Source organism: Solenopsis invicta, chromosome 11 (assembly GCF_016802725.1).
Source record: "Solenopsis invicta isolate M01_SB chromosome 11, UNIL_Sinv_3.0, whole genome shotgun sequence".
NCBI classification, from domain to species: domain Eukaryota; kingdom Metazoa; phylum Arthropoda; class Insecta; order Hymenoptera; family Formicidae; genus Solenopsis; species Solenopsis invicta.
In genome coordinates this window covers 17,175,503-17,190,118 of record NC_052674.1, presented here as the reverse complement: position 1 = coordinate 17,190,118, position 14,616 = coordinate 17,175,503, and the positions used below count along the sequence as shown (strand labels likewise).

Here is a 14,616-nt window from a genome sequence, read left to right as displayed (position 1 = left end):
TTACGTCTTGGTCCGAACCTCCTATCTCATTCCGTCTTCACACAGCAAGCGTTCGAAACTTCATATGGGGTCTCTTAGACCCACTTACGTGTTTAAGGGTTAATAATAATTTGAGTTATTATATTACATTACATCTCATAATTCCAATGAGCAAAACAATATTATTATATTTTAAAAAGCAATTTTCACAAAAAAATTCCATTCTTAAAAATTTTTTCGGAAATTCCCAAGCGGTTACCCATCCATGTCACGATTTCGATGAACGTTGCTTGACCTCTGTGATCGCTGCGAACTGATCCCTCGTGATGACCTGTAAACACTTTGTGCTGATATGTATATATAACTGGTAAATCAGATCAATTATACGTTGTCGAAAAAATGAAATATGTATAATTAAAGCATATCATTTATATAAGGAGGAATAAAATTAGGTTTCACAAATGCGGAATAGCATCTGGAGTAACTTTTGTTATTTGTTTAAATAAGCATACAAATAGAAAAATGTTAATATCATACAATAATTAAATACAAAAAAATTTTTATTAAAAAACATTAAAATAACATTTAAAAAATATGGTCTGCTCATTAGGATATAGATCGAGGTTTCTTCATCCATGAACCTATTTTGTCTATAAGTTCATATGATTATATATCGGCACAGTATAAAAAAGAATAAAGAAGCTGCGCAACAATAATGTAAAGATATCACTAGTTACTTTATTTGTATGTGTGGGTGTGTAACATCACATGTACATGTACATTACATACACAGCCAAAAGTACCATTTTGCATTCTATTATAAGAAATATATGTAGCAGTCAAAACAAAAAATTATTAAATATAATATTTATATATTATTAAAACAGAATAAATCTTTTTATATTTTCTATAAATGAACAAAATATTTATAAAAATGTTTATAAAATATTACTACAAATATTTTTTTTATTTATTATAAATATTTACATTAATATTTTTGGAGGACTTCCGTTTCGGATAGCGAGAGTAATTGACGTGTGTGTGGAGAGTGCGATTGATAAGCAGGTATTAGGGGATAAGGTGAGACGTAATGGAGTGCGAGGAAGTGAAGGGAAAAAGAAGAGGCTGGTGATAGAGGGTGAATAAGGGTAAAAGGCGGGGGTAAGAGAGTGGAGAGATAGAAGGGAAGTAAGTGGATAGGAGTTGGAGGTTAGGCGAGCAGGAGGTAGAGCAAACCACGAACGTAGTTAGTGAAGAAAACACCAAACAAAAGAAAAGGCAGAGATAGCGCCGTCGTGGCAGAAGTGGGAAGCGCAAGGGAAGAGATCAGGCGGGGACGCGGGAAATTTGAAAAGGGAAAAGATAGTAAGATAGGAGAAAAACGGTATGGATGAAGGAAAAAGGAGCAGAGAGAAAAGAAGGGAGATAGAAAGCCAAGAAGAGGGGAAAGATGAGAAGAAGAGGAAGGTGGAAAGACCGAGCATATGTTGTTTTTATGTGAGAGGCATAAAGGTTAGACTCGTGTTTGCGTGCTCGGCGATTTTTTGCTGTTGAAAATAATGGAACAGAGAGTTTGTATTAATTTGTAACGATACGCCCCTCCGCCGTCCGTGCGCCTCCGTTCCGTCCACCGAACGACAAACACCGAGCGTAGCCGGGGAACACGTGCGCGCACGATCGAATTTCGACGTGCGACCACGCGGCGACACGCACGCCGACCGTGGCGTTCCGTAACGCTCCCACTCCGGCTCAGCCGACCGAGCGCGCGGATTGGCCTGCTCAGCCGCACGTTCGGATATATAAGCCGGCAGTGGGAATGCACACGGCAGATCCGTCCGACAATCCGACCCGTCCACAAGACCGAGCATTCTCGATCACTCCTTAAAGACGAGCATTCTCGTTGCACTCCGACATCCTCGACGGGCATTCCCGTCGCTATCCTCGACCAGTCGACTCAGCTATCCTCGACGAGCATTCTCGTCGTCATCACCGGCCGAGCATTCTCGACCAATCACGTCCAAGATCCTCGACGAGCATTCTCGTCGTTATCACCGGCCAAGCATTCTCGACCAATCGCCGTCGTCCTCGAATACCGTCACTGCCGCACCGACGTATAACCCGAATTTCGTAACCTATTCATCGGCAGGGCATAAGCAACCTGCCGATCAAGCGCCCCACTTGCACGGGGCGCACTCGGGCGAATCGCGGCGGCGACCGCGCCGGCAACGGATGTTTTGGGTATGACACGTGTGTCAGCGAAATTCGTTCCAAAACTGCTTAATTTTGATCAGAAGTAGTGTCGCATGAACATCGCCCAAGACATGTTGAACGACGTCAATGATGATCCTGATCTGCTCAAAAGGGTTATAACTGGTGACGAAACATGGGTATATGGTTATGACGTCGAAACCAAAGCCCAATCATCCCAGTGGAAGAGCCCAGGAGAGCCAAGACCGAAAAAGGCACGCCAAGTTTGTTCGAATGTGAAGGTTTTGCTCACAGTTTTCTTTGATTACCATGGCGTTGTGCATCAAGAATTCCTACCACAAGGTCGTACGGTAAACAAGGAGTATTATCTTGAGGTTATGCGGCGTTTTCGTGAATCAATAAGAAAAAAACGTCCGGAAATGTGGAAAGAAAATTCATGGATTCTGCACCATGATAATGCACCTGCGCACACGTCGTTACTGAGTTAGTGAGTACTTTTTTGACCAAAAACAATACTATCATCATGCCTCAGCCACCGTATTCACCAGACTTGGCCCCCTGCGACTTTTTCCTCTTTCCAAAATTGAAAAGGCCTATGAAAGGACGAAGATTTGCGACGGTTGAGGAGATTAAGGCTGCATTGCTGGAGGAGCTCAAGGCAATACCCAAAAGTGCATTTCAGAAATGGTTTGACGACTGGAAAAAGCGCTGGTACAAATGCATTCTATCAGAGGGGGATTATTTTGAAGGAGATAACTTAATTTTGGATGAATAAATGAATATTTTTTTATAAAAATGAAAAGTCACCTTACTTTTTGATCACACTTCGTATATATATATTTCAGCTATTTCCAATGGTTCCGGTGCGTAGAATTCTTTTAACTTTTCAACTAACGTATCGTACGTTAGTGTATGTGGGTCGACAGGATCGAGTCGATCGCTCAAAATTCCAAAAGCTTCTACGCCCACAAAATGTAATAAATAGGCCACTCTATCTTCCACAATTTGAAATACACGAAAGACACCTTCCAACCGCTGCAACCATCTTACTAATGGCTGCCGTTGCGGGTCGAACACGTCGACTTGTAACAGATTTGCAATCGCCACTTTTTGGGCTGGATTTGCTCCGATTACCGGGCTTTGTATACCCAAGCCCGACGACTGTCCTGTGGGCATTTTCACGTTTCTCTTAATTTACTTTTCTTTCCGCTTTAGCTAACGATCACTTTCGCCACGTGGCTCGAAATCTCTTGAACAGTTCGGCTTCACACACACACAGGCGCGCGCGCGCACAAAAAAAATTTTACTCCGTGCACGCTCGCTGCCCGTGTCCGACTAATTACAGCAAATAATCAAGGCAGCGGATAATCGCATCCTCGTCGCCAGCTGTTGAGTTCGTCATTAGAGGATCGCGGAAACTTGGAGGCAGAAAACGAAGTCTCTTTTCGGAACATACGCTATATATTTGACACAGAGATGAAGTACACGAAATACGTCTTTATTCTACGAGAGTTACGCACAGAAGTGAGCAGCGCGCTCCTGCTCGCGCGATCCGTCGGTCTCCCCCGGTGAGGATAACGTTACGCGACGAAATTGGAGTATTTCGCCGATCGGAGCTGAATTATTTGAGAGCGCCGTAAGATGTCGATCTACGGTGCTATTCTGGTATGTGAATACATAACAGATACATTACAAGCAGATATTTTTAAGAAAAGTTTAAAGGTATTGAGATCGCCAGAAAAACAGCAAGAAAAACAGCCGGAAAAGCAGCCGGAAAAGCAGAAAAAAAGGGGGTTGAGTGAGATATTAAGGGAGGTGAGGGAGGGTTTTAAGGAAATTAAAGCAAAATTAAGAAAGGTGAAGGAGGGAAAAGCAGAGATAAGAAAGTGGATGAAAGATATGAGAAAAAGATTAGACAGTTTAAAGAAAAGAGTGGAAGAGATCGAGAAAGATAGGGAGAGAGGAGAAAGAAGAAGGGGGTGAGGAAAGGAAGGAGGAGGAAAAGGTAAAACAGATAAAGAGAAGGAGAAAGGGAGAAATGAAGGAATTAGAAAAAAGGATGAAAAGAATAAAATTAAAAGGGAAAAAGAGGAAAAGGCTAGAGAGGAAGAGGAATATAATCATAAAAAAAGTGAAAGCAAAGGAGAAAGGGATAGAGGGGTTAAGAAAAGAGATAAAAAAGATAGTGGGGGCGACAGCGAGAGTGGAAAGGATAAGGAGTATAGGAAAGAAAGATAAGGAAGGAAGGGAAATGGTATGGGTAAGATTAGCGAGTGTAGAGAAGAAAGTTGAAATGATGAAAGGAAAAGCAAAGAAAAGAAAGGACTGGATAATAGATGATCTGACAGAAAAGGAGAGAAGGATAGAGTGGTGGATAAGGTAGGAAGCGGAAAGGATAAGGAGGGAAGGTAAAAAAGTAAGAGTAGGATATATGAAAATATGGATTGAGGAGAAATTATGGGTATGGGATGAGATTAAGGATGAGTTGAGGGAATAACACGGAAAGAAGTAAAAGAATGGAAGGGGGGATAGAGGAGGGTAAAGGGGTAGAAAAAGAGAAAGGGGATTTTTAGTAGGGTGGTAGACAAAGGGAAAAGGAGAGGGGAAAAAGAAGGAAATATAGAAAATGAGAAGCGCAGAAAAAAAAAGAGGAATAAGAAAAAAGAAGATGGTAAAAGGTATAAGATAGGCTTTTGGAATGTGGCAGGCATGGAAAATAAAGAGAAGGATTTCAGGGAAAAACTAAAAGAATGGGATGTGATATTCCTGAGTGAGACTTGGTTATAGAAGAAGGGATGGAAAGAGTTCAAAAATGGCTGCCAAAAGGATGGATGGGAAGTGCAAGAGGCGGCAAAGAAGAGTAAGAAAAGGAGGGCAATGGAAAAAATGATTATGGGGATAAAGGAAGGGATAGGAAGAGAAAAGGATGATAAGGAAAGAAAGAAGGAGGGATTACAAGCAGTAAAAATAAATTTAGGGTGAGAGTGGTAAAGGAGTGTATGTGAATGCAGATTTGGAGGAAAAAATGGGGGCAGCTGAGAGAGTGGATAGAGGATAGAAAGAAAGGGGTAAGGGTTAATAGGGGGGGGGATTTCAATGCTAGGATGGGAAAAAAGGGGGAAGAGTAGGTGAGGATGAAAAAAGAGGGGTAGAACAGGGGAAAAGGGGAGCTCGAAGGATAAAAAAGTGACTAAAGGAAAGAAATTATGTGATTATATAGGAGAAATGGGATGGTCGATATTGAATAGAAGCGTAAAGGGGGATGAGAAGAGGGAATGGACGTATACAGGCGGTAAAGGAGGGACCGTAATAGATTACGTGATCGGGAATGAGGAGACAAGAAGGAAGGTGGAAAAGATGAAAGTGGAGAATTGAGTGGACTCCGACCATCAGCCGATAACGGTATGGGTAGTAGAAAAAGGGCAGAGGGAAGAAAGGACCGGGAAAGGGGAAGGGAGAGGAAGAAGGATTTGGACGGAAAAGGGAAAAAAGAAATTTGAGGAATACTTTGGGAAGAGGGATAGTGATGATGAGGGAATAAGGGAAGTTTGGAAGAAAATGAAGAGAAGAGTAGAAGTAGCATTAGAGAGAGAGTAAAGAAGGAAGAGAAGAAAGAACGGAAAGGATGGTTGGATGAGGAATGTAGGGATAGGAAAAAAGTGGTTAGGGAGGAATTAAAGAGGTGGAGGAAAAAAGGAAGGGGGGAATATAAGAAAATGAGGAGGTACAGGGAACATTGTGAGGAGAAAAAGAAAAGGGAGAGCGAAGATGGGAGAGATAAATAGAAGGAAAAAGATCCGAAAAGGATGTGTGGAAGGAAGTGAATAAAGGAAGGAGGAAGAGAAAGAGAGTCAGGGAAGGAATTAAAATGGGGAAGTGGAATAAACGCTTTAGAGGGGTGCTGGGGGGAATGGAGTGGAAAATAAGAGGGGAGGTAATAAGGAGAGGGGTAGAGGAGGAAGAAGAGATTAGTAGAGAGAAAATTGGTAGGGCGATAATGAAATTAAAAGAGAGAAAAGCGGTAGAAGGGGATAGGATTATGAATGAAGTATGGGAAATAGGGGGAAAATAAATAAAGGAATAGCTTTGGGAAATATGCAACAGAGTGTGGAAGGGAGAAGGATGGCCGGAAGAATGGAGAGAGGGGATAGTGGTATCGATAGTAAAAAGGAGGGAGGGGGAAAAGATAGAAGACTCTAGAGGGGTTACGCTTACGCAAACGGCATATAGAATGTACGCGGCGGTTTTGGCAGAGAGATTGAAGGAAAAAGTGGAGAATAAAGGAATATTACCACCGAGTCAAACGGGGTTCAGAAGAGGGGTAGAAACGATAGACCACATATACGTGTTAAACTATCTAATAAATAAGAAAATAGCGAAAACAAAAGGCAAAATAGTAGTTATGTTTGTAGACATGAAAGCAGCGTTTGACTCGGTGGATAGGGAAATACTGGTACAGACAATAAGGAGGAAGAGAGTGAGAGAGAATCCGGTGGTGAAGTGTGAGGAAGTTTTGGAGAAGACAATAAGTAGAGTAAAGGTGAGGGAAAGGGAGGGGGGAAACTTTTAGACAGGTAGAGGAGTAAGACAAAAATGTCCGTTAAGCCCATGCATGTTTACACTACTGCTAGCGAATTTGGATGAGGAGTTAGAAAAGGGGAAATGGGAGGGGAAGTAAAGGTAAAGGGAAGAAAAATCTATTCCCTGGCGTATGCGAATAATGTGGCGGTGGTAGCAGAGGATGAAGCAAGGATAAAAGGGTTAATAAAAACATTAGAAAGATATGTAGAACACAAAAGATTAGAGGTAAATGTGGAGAAAACAAAAGTGATAGAAAATATAGAAGAGGGGGTGGGAAACAGAAAAAGGTAATATGGAAATAGAAAGAGAATAAAATAGAAGAGGTGAAAAGGTATAAATATCTAGGGTACATGATAATAGCAAATGGGGGGGCAAAAAGAGCATACAGAGAAGAGAGTCAAAAAAGGAGCGATGGTAATGCGAGAAGTATGGGGAATAAGAAAGAGAAAATTTGGAAAAGACTGGGCTAGAAGGATGTGGTTATTTGATAGGTTGGTGTGGACGGTAGTTAGCTAGGGTGCAGAAATTTGGGGGTGAAAAGAAAGGAAAGGGGTGGAGAGGATTCAAAACAGATATTTGAAATGGGTAATAGGAGTGGGAAGGTACACACCGGGGTACATGGTAAAGGAGGAGATGTACAGGGAAAAATTAAGGGGAAGGGCAGAAAATGAGGGCATGGAGTTATGAAAAGAAAGTGGTAGAAGGAGGAGGAGGAGGAGAGTTGATAAGGTTGTGTTGAGAGAAGATAAGAGATAGAGCGAAGAAAGGAAAGGTGATGGAAAAATGGGTGAAGAAAAGAGAGGTTTCTATGAAGAAAAGAGTTACAATATCAAGGAGATAGAAAAGTTGAGAGAAGAGGGGGGTTAAGGGGGAAGAAGTGGTAGCAAGAGAAAAGAGGCGACAGAAGGAGGAAAGGTGGGAAAGAATTCGGAGCTCGAGGTTCAATAAATGGTAATAACAGAATGAAGGGGAAAGGAGTGCCGGAGTACTTGAAGAGGGATTAGAAAGAGGAAAGATAAAAAAGGATTGCGAGATTTAGGTTAGGAGACGGTATGAGAGGAGGAGGTAGATACTGGGAAGAAAAAGAGGAAAGAAAGTGTAAGATATGTGGATGGGGAGAGGAAACGTGGGAACATATATGGAAGGAAGCACGGATTGGAGGATGAAAAAAGGATGGCAGGAGATGGTAGAAGAGGTTTTAGATGAGAAGAGGGAGGGAGAGGTTTGGATGAAGAGACCGTAGGAGATGAGGGAGGGAGGAGATTGGTTTGAAATGAATGGAAGTATGGAAGGAAGGAAGGAAAATGCGGCGGAAACGGAGGTCCAAGGAATAAGTGTAGAATGATGTATGGATGGATGAGTGTGTATTTCGTTCTCTCTTCTCTCTCGTGCAGACTAAAAAGATGCGAGAAGCATAGGTATTTTGTAAGCGGAGCAAAGGTCCGCAGTGTACCCCGCAAGGAGAATAAAGCACTACTACTACTACATATTTTTGTAAATATTTATCCTTCAATTACCCGGGGGTTGAGATACCTTACCGGGCGCGTCTCCGGGTGGCGGATAGGAGAACGGCCGGAGGGGCCGCGTTCTCGGGAATAAAATCCTGTGTGGGGGGAGGTACCAGGGTACCTCCGGTTAGTGGCGGCTATAATTGGCCTTCCAGGTGTAAAACCCTGCGTGGAGTCAGGAAGACCGCTGCCGTGGACCAGCTCCCTAAGTCAAGCTGTAAGCTATCGTGGCGACGTCTGCGTGGCACTGAGGGAGTAGTGTCTCAAACGATGCCTCTGAGGCACCACGCGACACCCCAGAGTAAATAGCCTTACCCACGCATGCGAGGCTCTGAGTGGGCGGACCTTTATGTCCTTAGCTGCTCGTGGGACTTATATGGACACCTTCAAACAACTGGAAGATGCGGTAAAGGAGATGGAGGGCTCGGGAGTGCGGGACCTCCAGTGCGGAGGCGGAGAGTGGTGCGGACAAGGCTCGTCCGGGCTCCGGAGGCGCCACTGCCGCCGCCTTAGAAAAAAGCTCTCGGACCCTCTTGGAAAGAGAAACCGCTCTGGTGCGGAGAAAAGGAGGGCTAAACGGGAACGAGAGAAGTCTCAGTGTGGGACCTCCTCGGGCACCGTGGTCCCCTCGATACCAAGGCCTAAGGAGAAGGAGGGGCATGCCGGCGGCAAACACCGGAAGGGCTCCATGGACACCCCTCCCTTCGGCGGAAGAACCCGCTAAGAAGCATAGGGCTCAACATACTGGGACTTATGCCAAGGCGGCGAACCCTTTAACTTTGTTAAGGCTTTTGAGACTGGCTGTCAGCAGGGCAATTAGTGGGATCCGAGAAGGACCCATTCCATGCTTTGTCGCACCTTCCTTAGGGGAAGGGCCGCGGTAGATTTAGGTAAGAATGTGGCGTCCCTAATCTGGCTCGTTGAGCGGATAGGGGACTCTCCCTGGAAAAACGCCAAGCTCAAGATGGTGAGCCCGGAGGTGCTTCAAAGGCAGCACAGGGCCGTGGTCTGGGTCCCGGGGGCTCCCGATGAACCGGCCGCGGTCTTGGAGCGGCTGAAGAGGCAGAATCTTGGGCTCAGCACCGGGAGCTGGAAGATTATGGCTGAAAACGTAGGAGCTACCAGGGATGGTAGAAACCTAGTTCTCAGGATTCCAGAGTCCTCAAGCTGAAGGCGCTGGACTTCAAGCCCTACCTCTGGCTCGACCAAGTCACCTTCAAGGTGAGCGGGGCCCCAAGATGGGGATAGGGAGGGCGAGAAAGGGCCCCCTATGGACGAATCGTAAAATTTGATCCTTCAGGGGTGACCTTTATTTAAATCAACTTGCACCATAGCAAAAGGGTGTCGAGGAAACAGGTTGTGGTGCACACTGCCATTTCACTGATACAAGAGTCTTGACTCGTTCGGGGCCGTATCAGTGGCGTGGCAACTTGCGGGAGAATATTTAAGTCTCCGACAGCCGGAAAGCCCAGAGCCTGCGTGGCGGTGAAGGGCATTGACGCCCGATCAATTCTGCATCTATGTTCTAGGGATGTGGTGGTGGTTGAACTTGACGTCGCCGATGCCTCGGGAGGCAGGAGGAAGGTAATAGTGTGCTCCGCGTACTTTCCTCATGATGAGGGGGGCCCGCCGCCGCCGGAGCCGGTGATTAAACTGATGGAATACTGCTAGAACAAGCGGCTTCCCCTGATTGTGGGGTGCGACGCTAACTCGCACCAATACCGTCTGGGAAAACACAGATACCAACGATAGAGATAGGAGGCTGTTGGAATTTCTAGCGTCAACAGATCTAGAGATTCTCAACAGAGGTAACGAGCCCACTTTTTGCACGGCGGTGAGGAAAGAGGTTCTCGATCTTACTGTCTGTTCTAAGTGTATACGAAGGTACGTGGTCGGATGGAGGGTCTCGTGTAAACCTTCACTGTCAGACCATAGGCAAATCATCTTCAAGCTGGCTTGGGCCAGAAGAAAAGTGGCGATGTTCGGGGATCCCAGGAGGACCGATTGGGACTCCTATCGGGTGAACTTGAAATGCTATCTCAAGGGCTTCCCAAGCAGGCACGGAACCGAAGAGAAACTGGAGCTCTACGTGGATCATCTGCAGAGGGCTCTGAGAAGAGTTACAAAAAGAACTGTCCGGAGAGGGCGGTTAAGAACTCCAAGGGCAACTCCTGGTGGAGTCCCAAGCTGCAGGAGCTCAGAAGTGTTGCTCGGAGGGCCTAAAATAGGGCCAAGAACACGGGCCGCCAGTTAGACTGGAAACTTCATAGAAGGGTCAGAAAGGCTACAGAGAGACTCTGTGGTGAGGGCCAAACAAAAAAGCTGGAAAGAGTTCTGCGAGTCCGTAAAAAACGTGCCCGAGACTGCAAAACTATGCAGGATTCTAGCCAAAAACCCAGATGCCGTCCTAGACTCCATTAGTCTCTCTGATGGGATGATGGTGACCGGGGAGCAGTGTCTGGTGCAGACACCGCTCCCCTCTTGCTGGAGGCCAGCTTTTCGGGCTTTCGTAGGGAGCACGGAGAACTGTTTGCCCATGATGCGGCGGGCTCGCGAAGGGCTCGTAAAGCGGACTGGAGATTAGCGGCCAGCATTGTCAAGCCCGAAAAAGTGAAATAGGCAATAATTACCTTCAAACCCTTTAAGTCGGGACCAGATCAAGTCTTTCCGGCTCTTCTACAAGAGGGGCTGAAGTTGGTCGCGGGACCTCTGACAAGGACTTTGAGGGCATGTCTGGCTCTGAGCTACATGCCTAGTGCATGGAAACTGGCGAAAGTGGTGTTCATCCCGAAAGCGGGAAGAGCGAGCTACTCTTCTGCTAAAGACTTCAGACCGATAAGTCTGACTTCATTTCTCCTGAAGACTCTGGAGAAATTGGTCGACGCGTTGTTTTTTTGCGGCGCCCCTTGCACTACGCGCAACATGCATACCGCATAGGGTACTCCACGGAGACGGCTCTTCATGCAACCGTGTCGTTTATTGAGGGGCAGCTGGAGAGGCGCGGCTATGCAGTGAGTACCTTCTTAGATATAGAGGGTGCTTTACACAACACCCCGCACAAGATGGTGTGTGAACAAGCGTTGCAGAGGGGTGTGCCGGAGAAACTTGTGGAGTGGATCCGGGGCATGCTAGGGCAAGGACAGGATTCGATAGCGCACGGTGCATTAGCCCACCAACCAACCATCTTAACTTATCTAACCCAAACACCGGAAAAACTCTAGGCATCGGCCGTTGTGAGTGGTGGTGGGCTATCGGCCATGCGCCATTAGGATCCGCCCCTAGAGCGACGAGTCGTAGCTTCGCCTGAAACAACGAAAGTCAGTGGACGGGTGGAGAAGGGGTGTCCCCAGGGTGGGGTGCTCTTTCCACTGTTATGGTACCTGATGGTGGATGGGCTGCTTGAGAAGCTGAGTGAGATGAGCTTTTTTGTACAGGGCTACGTTGATGACGTGGCTCTACTGGTTTGAGGACCCTTTCTTGAAGCTCATGCAGAATGCACTGGGAATGGTAGAGCGGTGGTGCAGGGGGACCGGTTTGTCAGTGAATCCACTGAAAACAGGGTTTGTTGTCTTCACACGCAAATATAAAGTGGGCACTATAAAAGGGCCCATCTTTGAAGGTACAAAACTAGCCCCAGCTAAATCAGTGAAATATCTGGGATCTTAGATAAGAAGCTGTCCTGGAGGGAACATCTTGAAAGCTGCTGTAAAAGCCTGTGCTCTTACTTCTGCATGTGCAGGAGAATCTTAGGCCAGATGTGGCTGAAGCCCAGGATGGTCTGTTGGATCTACACTGCAATACTTCGATCTAGGCTTACGTACGCAGCAGTTGTGTGGTGGCGCGAAAGAAAGCGGCGGTGGTAGCGCTTGAACACGTCAGGGCTCTGATTTTAAGAGGGGCTCTGGATGCAATGCAAACCACGCCAGTAGCAGCCTGGGCATTATGCTCGGGAGTTAACCACTTCACCAGGTGGTGGTGGGGGCGGTGGTGATTGCTGCACACCGACTAGCTTGTGAATTAAAGTGAAAAGAGAGAACTGCGCACACTAGGTTCCCCAGTGGCGTGTTGACTGATTCCATCTTTGGAATGAAGCAAGATAAGATGCCAGCAGTTCGGGCCTTGGACAGACGCTTTAAAGTGCATGTCACAGGGCTCGCGGACTGGAAAGAACCCGGGACACTAGATCAGGCCTGGGACGGGGAATTCTGGTTTACAGACGGCTCCAAGACGGGTACAAGCTTCGGCGCGAGCATCGTTTGTCGACAAAGGAAGGTGGCGGAAAGCCTGTCCCTGGATGGGTACGCCACAGTTTTTCAGACGGAGATTGTGGCGATCCTAAGATGTGCCCAACTGACCCTGGGAGGAAAGGAGACAGGTGGGCGCGTAAGAATATGCTCGGATAGCCAAGCTGTTATCAAGGCACTTGAGGCTCCGATTTATACCTCGCGGCTGGTCTGGGACTGCAGAAATCCACTGGAGAAGCTGGCGAGGGATAAAGAAGTTATCGTGACCTGGGTCCCCGGTCACTCGGGGATCGAGGGCAATGAGGAGGCTAATCGGCTCGCCAGAGCCGCATCAAGAATGGAGGTGTTCCGGCCGGGACCGCCGCTGGGGGTCCCTTTCTGTCTAAGTAGGAGGAGGATTCGGGCCTGGTTACGGAGTGAGCACCTCGAGTTTTGGAAAAATAAACTGAGGACCAAATGTCGACAGGCCGGAACTCTACTGGGGAAAACACCTGGTGAGGGCCTGGTAAGAGACATAAGGTTCTTGAGTAGAAGAGACGCCAGGCTAGTAGTGCAAATACTGATTGGCCATGGGGTCCTCAATTACAACATGCACAGGCTGGGCCGATCCGATACGGCCGAGTGTAGGGCTTGTGAGGAGGAAGAAAAGACTAGTCTCCACCTTCTTTGTAATTGTCCGGCCTATGCAGGGCTGAGACTAAAACTGCTAGGCTCGGCATTTCCCGAGCCAGGGCAGATTAGCAGGCTACCTATAAGAGACCTGAGTCTCTTTTGGAGAGAATCGGGGCTCTCGTAAGTAGCGAACGACTGGAGGGAGACACAATGGACAATAGTCTGCGTGTCATAGGCGGATCTTCAAACGAGGACCGCCCCTTCAGTTCTATTATTATTATTATTATTATCCTTCAATTACCATAAATATTTTAGAAAATATTTAATAAATATTTTAACAATATTTTGAATAAATATTTTTATAATCTTTTTTGTCATGTATATAAAATATGTATAAAATATTTCTATAATATTTATAAAAAAAAATTATGATAAATATTTATTAATATTGGAAATTTTATACTAATAAGTTTCGTACAGTATTGTCCTTCAGTTGCCTTAAAAACAGTTTCTTTCCTATTCCTTTAAATAGTCTTATACAAAGGGATTAACTTCTGCGATATAACAACATGACTGCAACCAAAGAGAAACTTGTAATTAGCAAGTATTTCTCTTTTTATGCAAAGAATGTAATGCTATCTGGAATGCATTCTTACTCTTGGTGCACATGTAATTACATTCAAATTTTGTGTCTCGTAGAAGCAACATTTTGCAATATAACTTTTTTTAGCTTATTTGTTATACAGTTACAAAATTTTGTACAGAGCCGATTTTTGTAATATGGTCTTTATATAAAATTAAGATAAGATAATAAATAAATTATCTGCACCTCAATTACACTATAGTGTCGATCAAATAACATATGATAAGTTTCTTCTTGCCTTTTTTATTCAATGAATCGCTGTTTACAAAGATGCAGGCAATTCTTCTGATTACAAATATCGTTGTTACATTACGATCTTTCACATCACGATCTTTCAGAAATTGAAAAGAAAATTAATAAAATTATGCAGGAAAATCTATCCGCGATTTTCTAAAATGTGTAAAAGGCGTTGTACATTTTCACATATACAGGGCGTACCAGTAGAATAAAAAAAAATCCATTGTAAGTTTTCAGAATTATTTATTTTAATAACAATCGTATGAAAAACATTTTTATATTTGGGTTAGGGCATTCTTAAAAAACAATTTTATTCTATATAGCCCCCTTCTACTTTGATGACCGCTTCAATTTTGGGCCAGAAGCGCGCGCATGTCTTTGTCAAAAATTCATTCACCATACACGTGAATCATGCCTCAATAGCGGCTTTCAGCAATGCAACGTTAGGATGTCGAGTCTTGTTGGAGTGTCCCTCAAACACGTAGCACACGAAATAATTCAGCGGACAAAGTCCAGGCTGTTAGCAAGCCAAAATGCCTTGCTCCGACACATTTTCATGTTTTCGAAAAGCCAATTCTGCACTAAGTGGCCGTCTTAGAACCTT

At 45.2% G+C, this 14,616-nt stretch overlaps 1 protein-coding gene across 1 annotated transcript; it reads left to right on the top strand.

The window, feature by feature from the left end:
* Positions 1-12,362: 12,362 nt before the first annotated feature.
* Positions 12,363-13,316, top strand: LOC105202890. Its single transcript, XM_011171579.2, has one exon. The coding sequence runs from the start codon at positions 12,363-12,365 to the stop codon at positions 13,314-13,316; it is 954 nt and encodes a 317-aa protein (XP_011169881.1).
* The last annotated feature ends 1,300 nt before the right edge of the window (positions 13,317-14,616 follow it).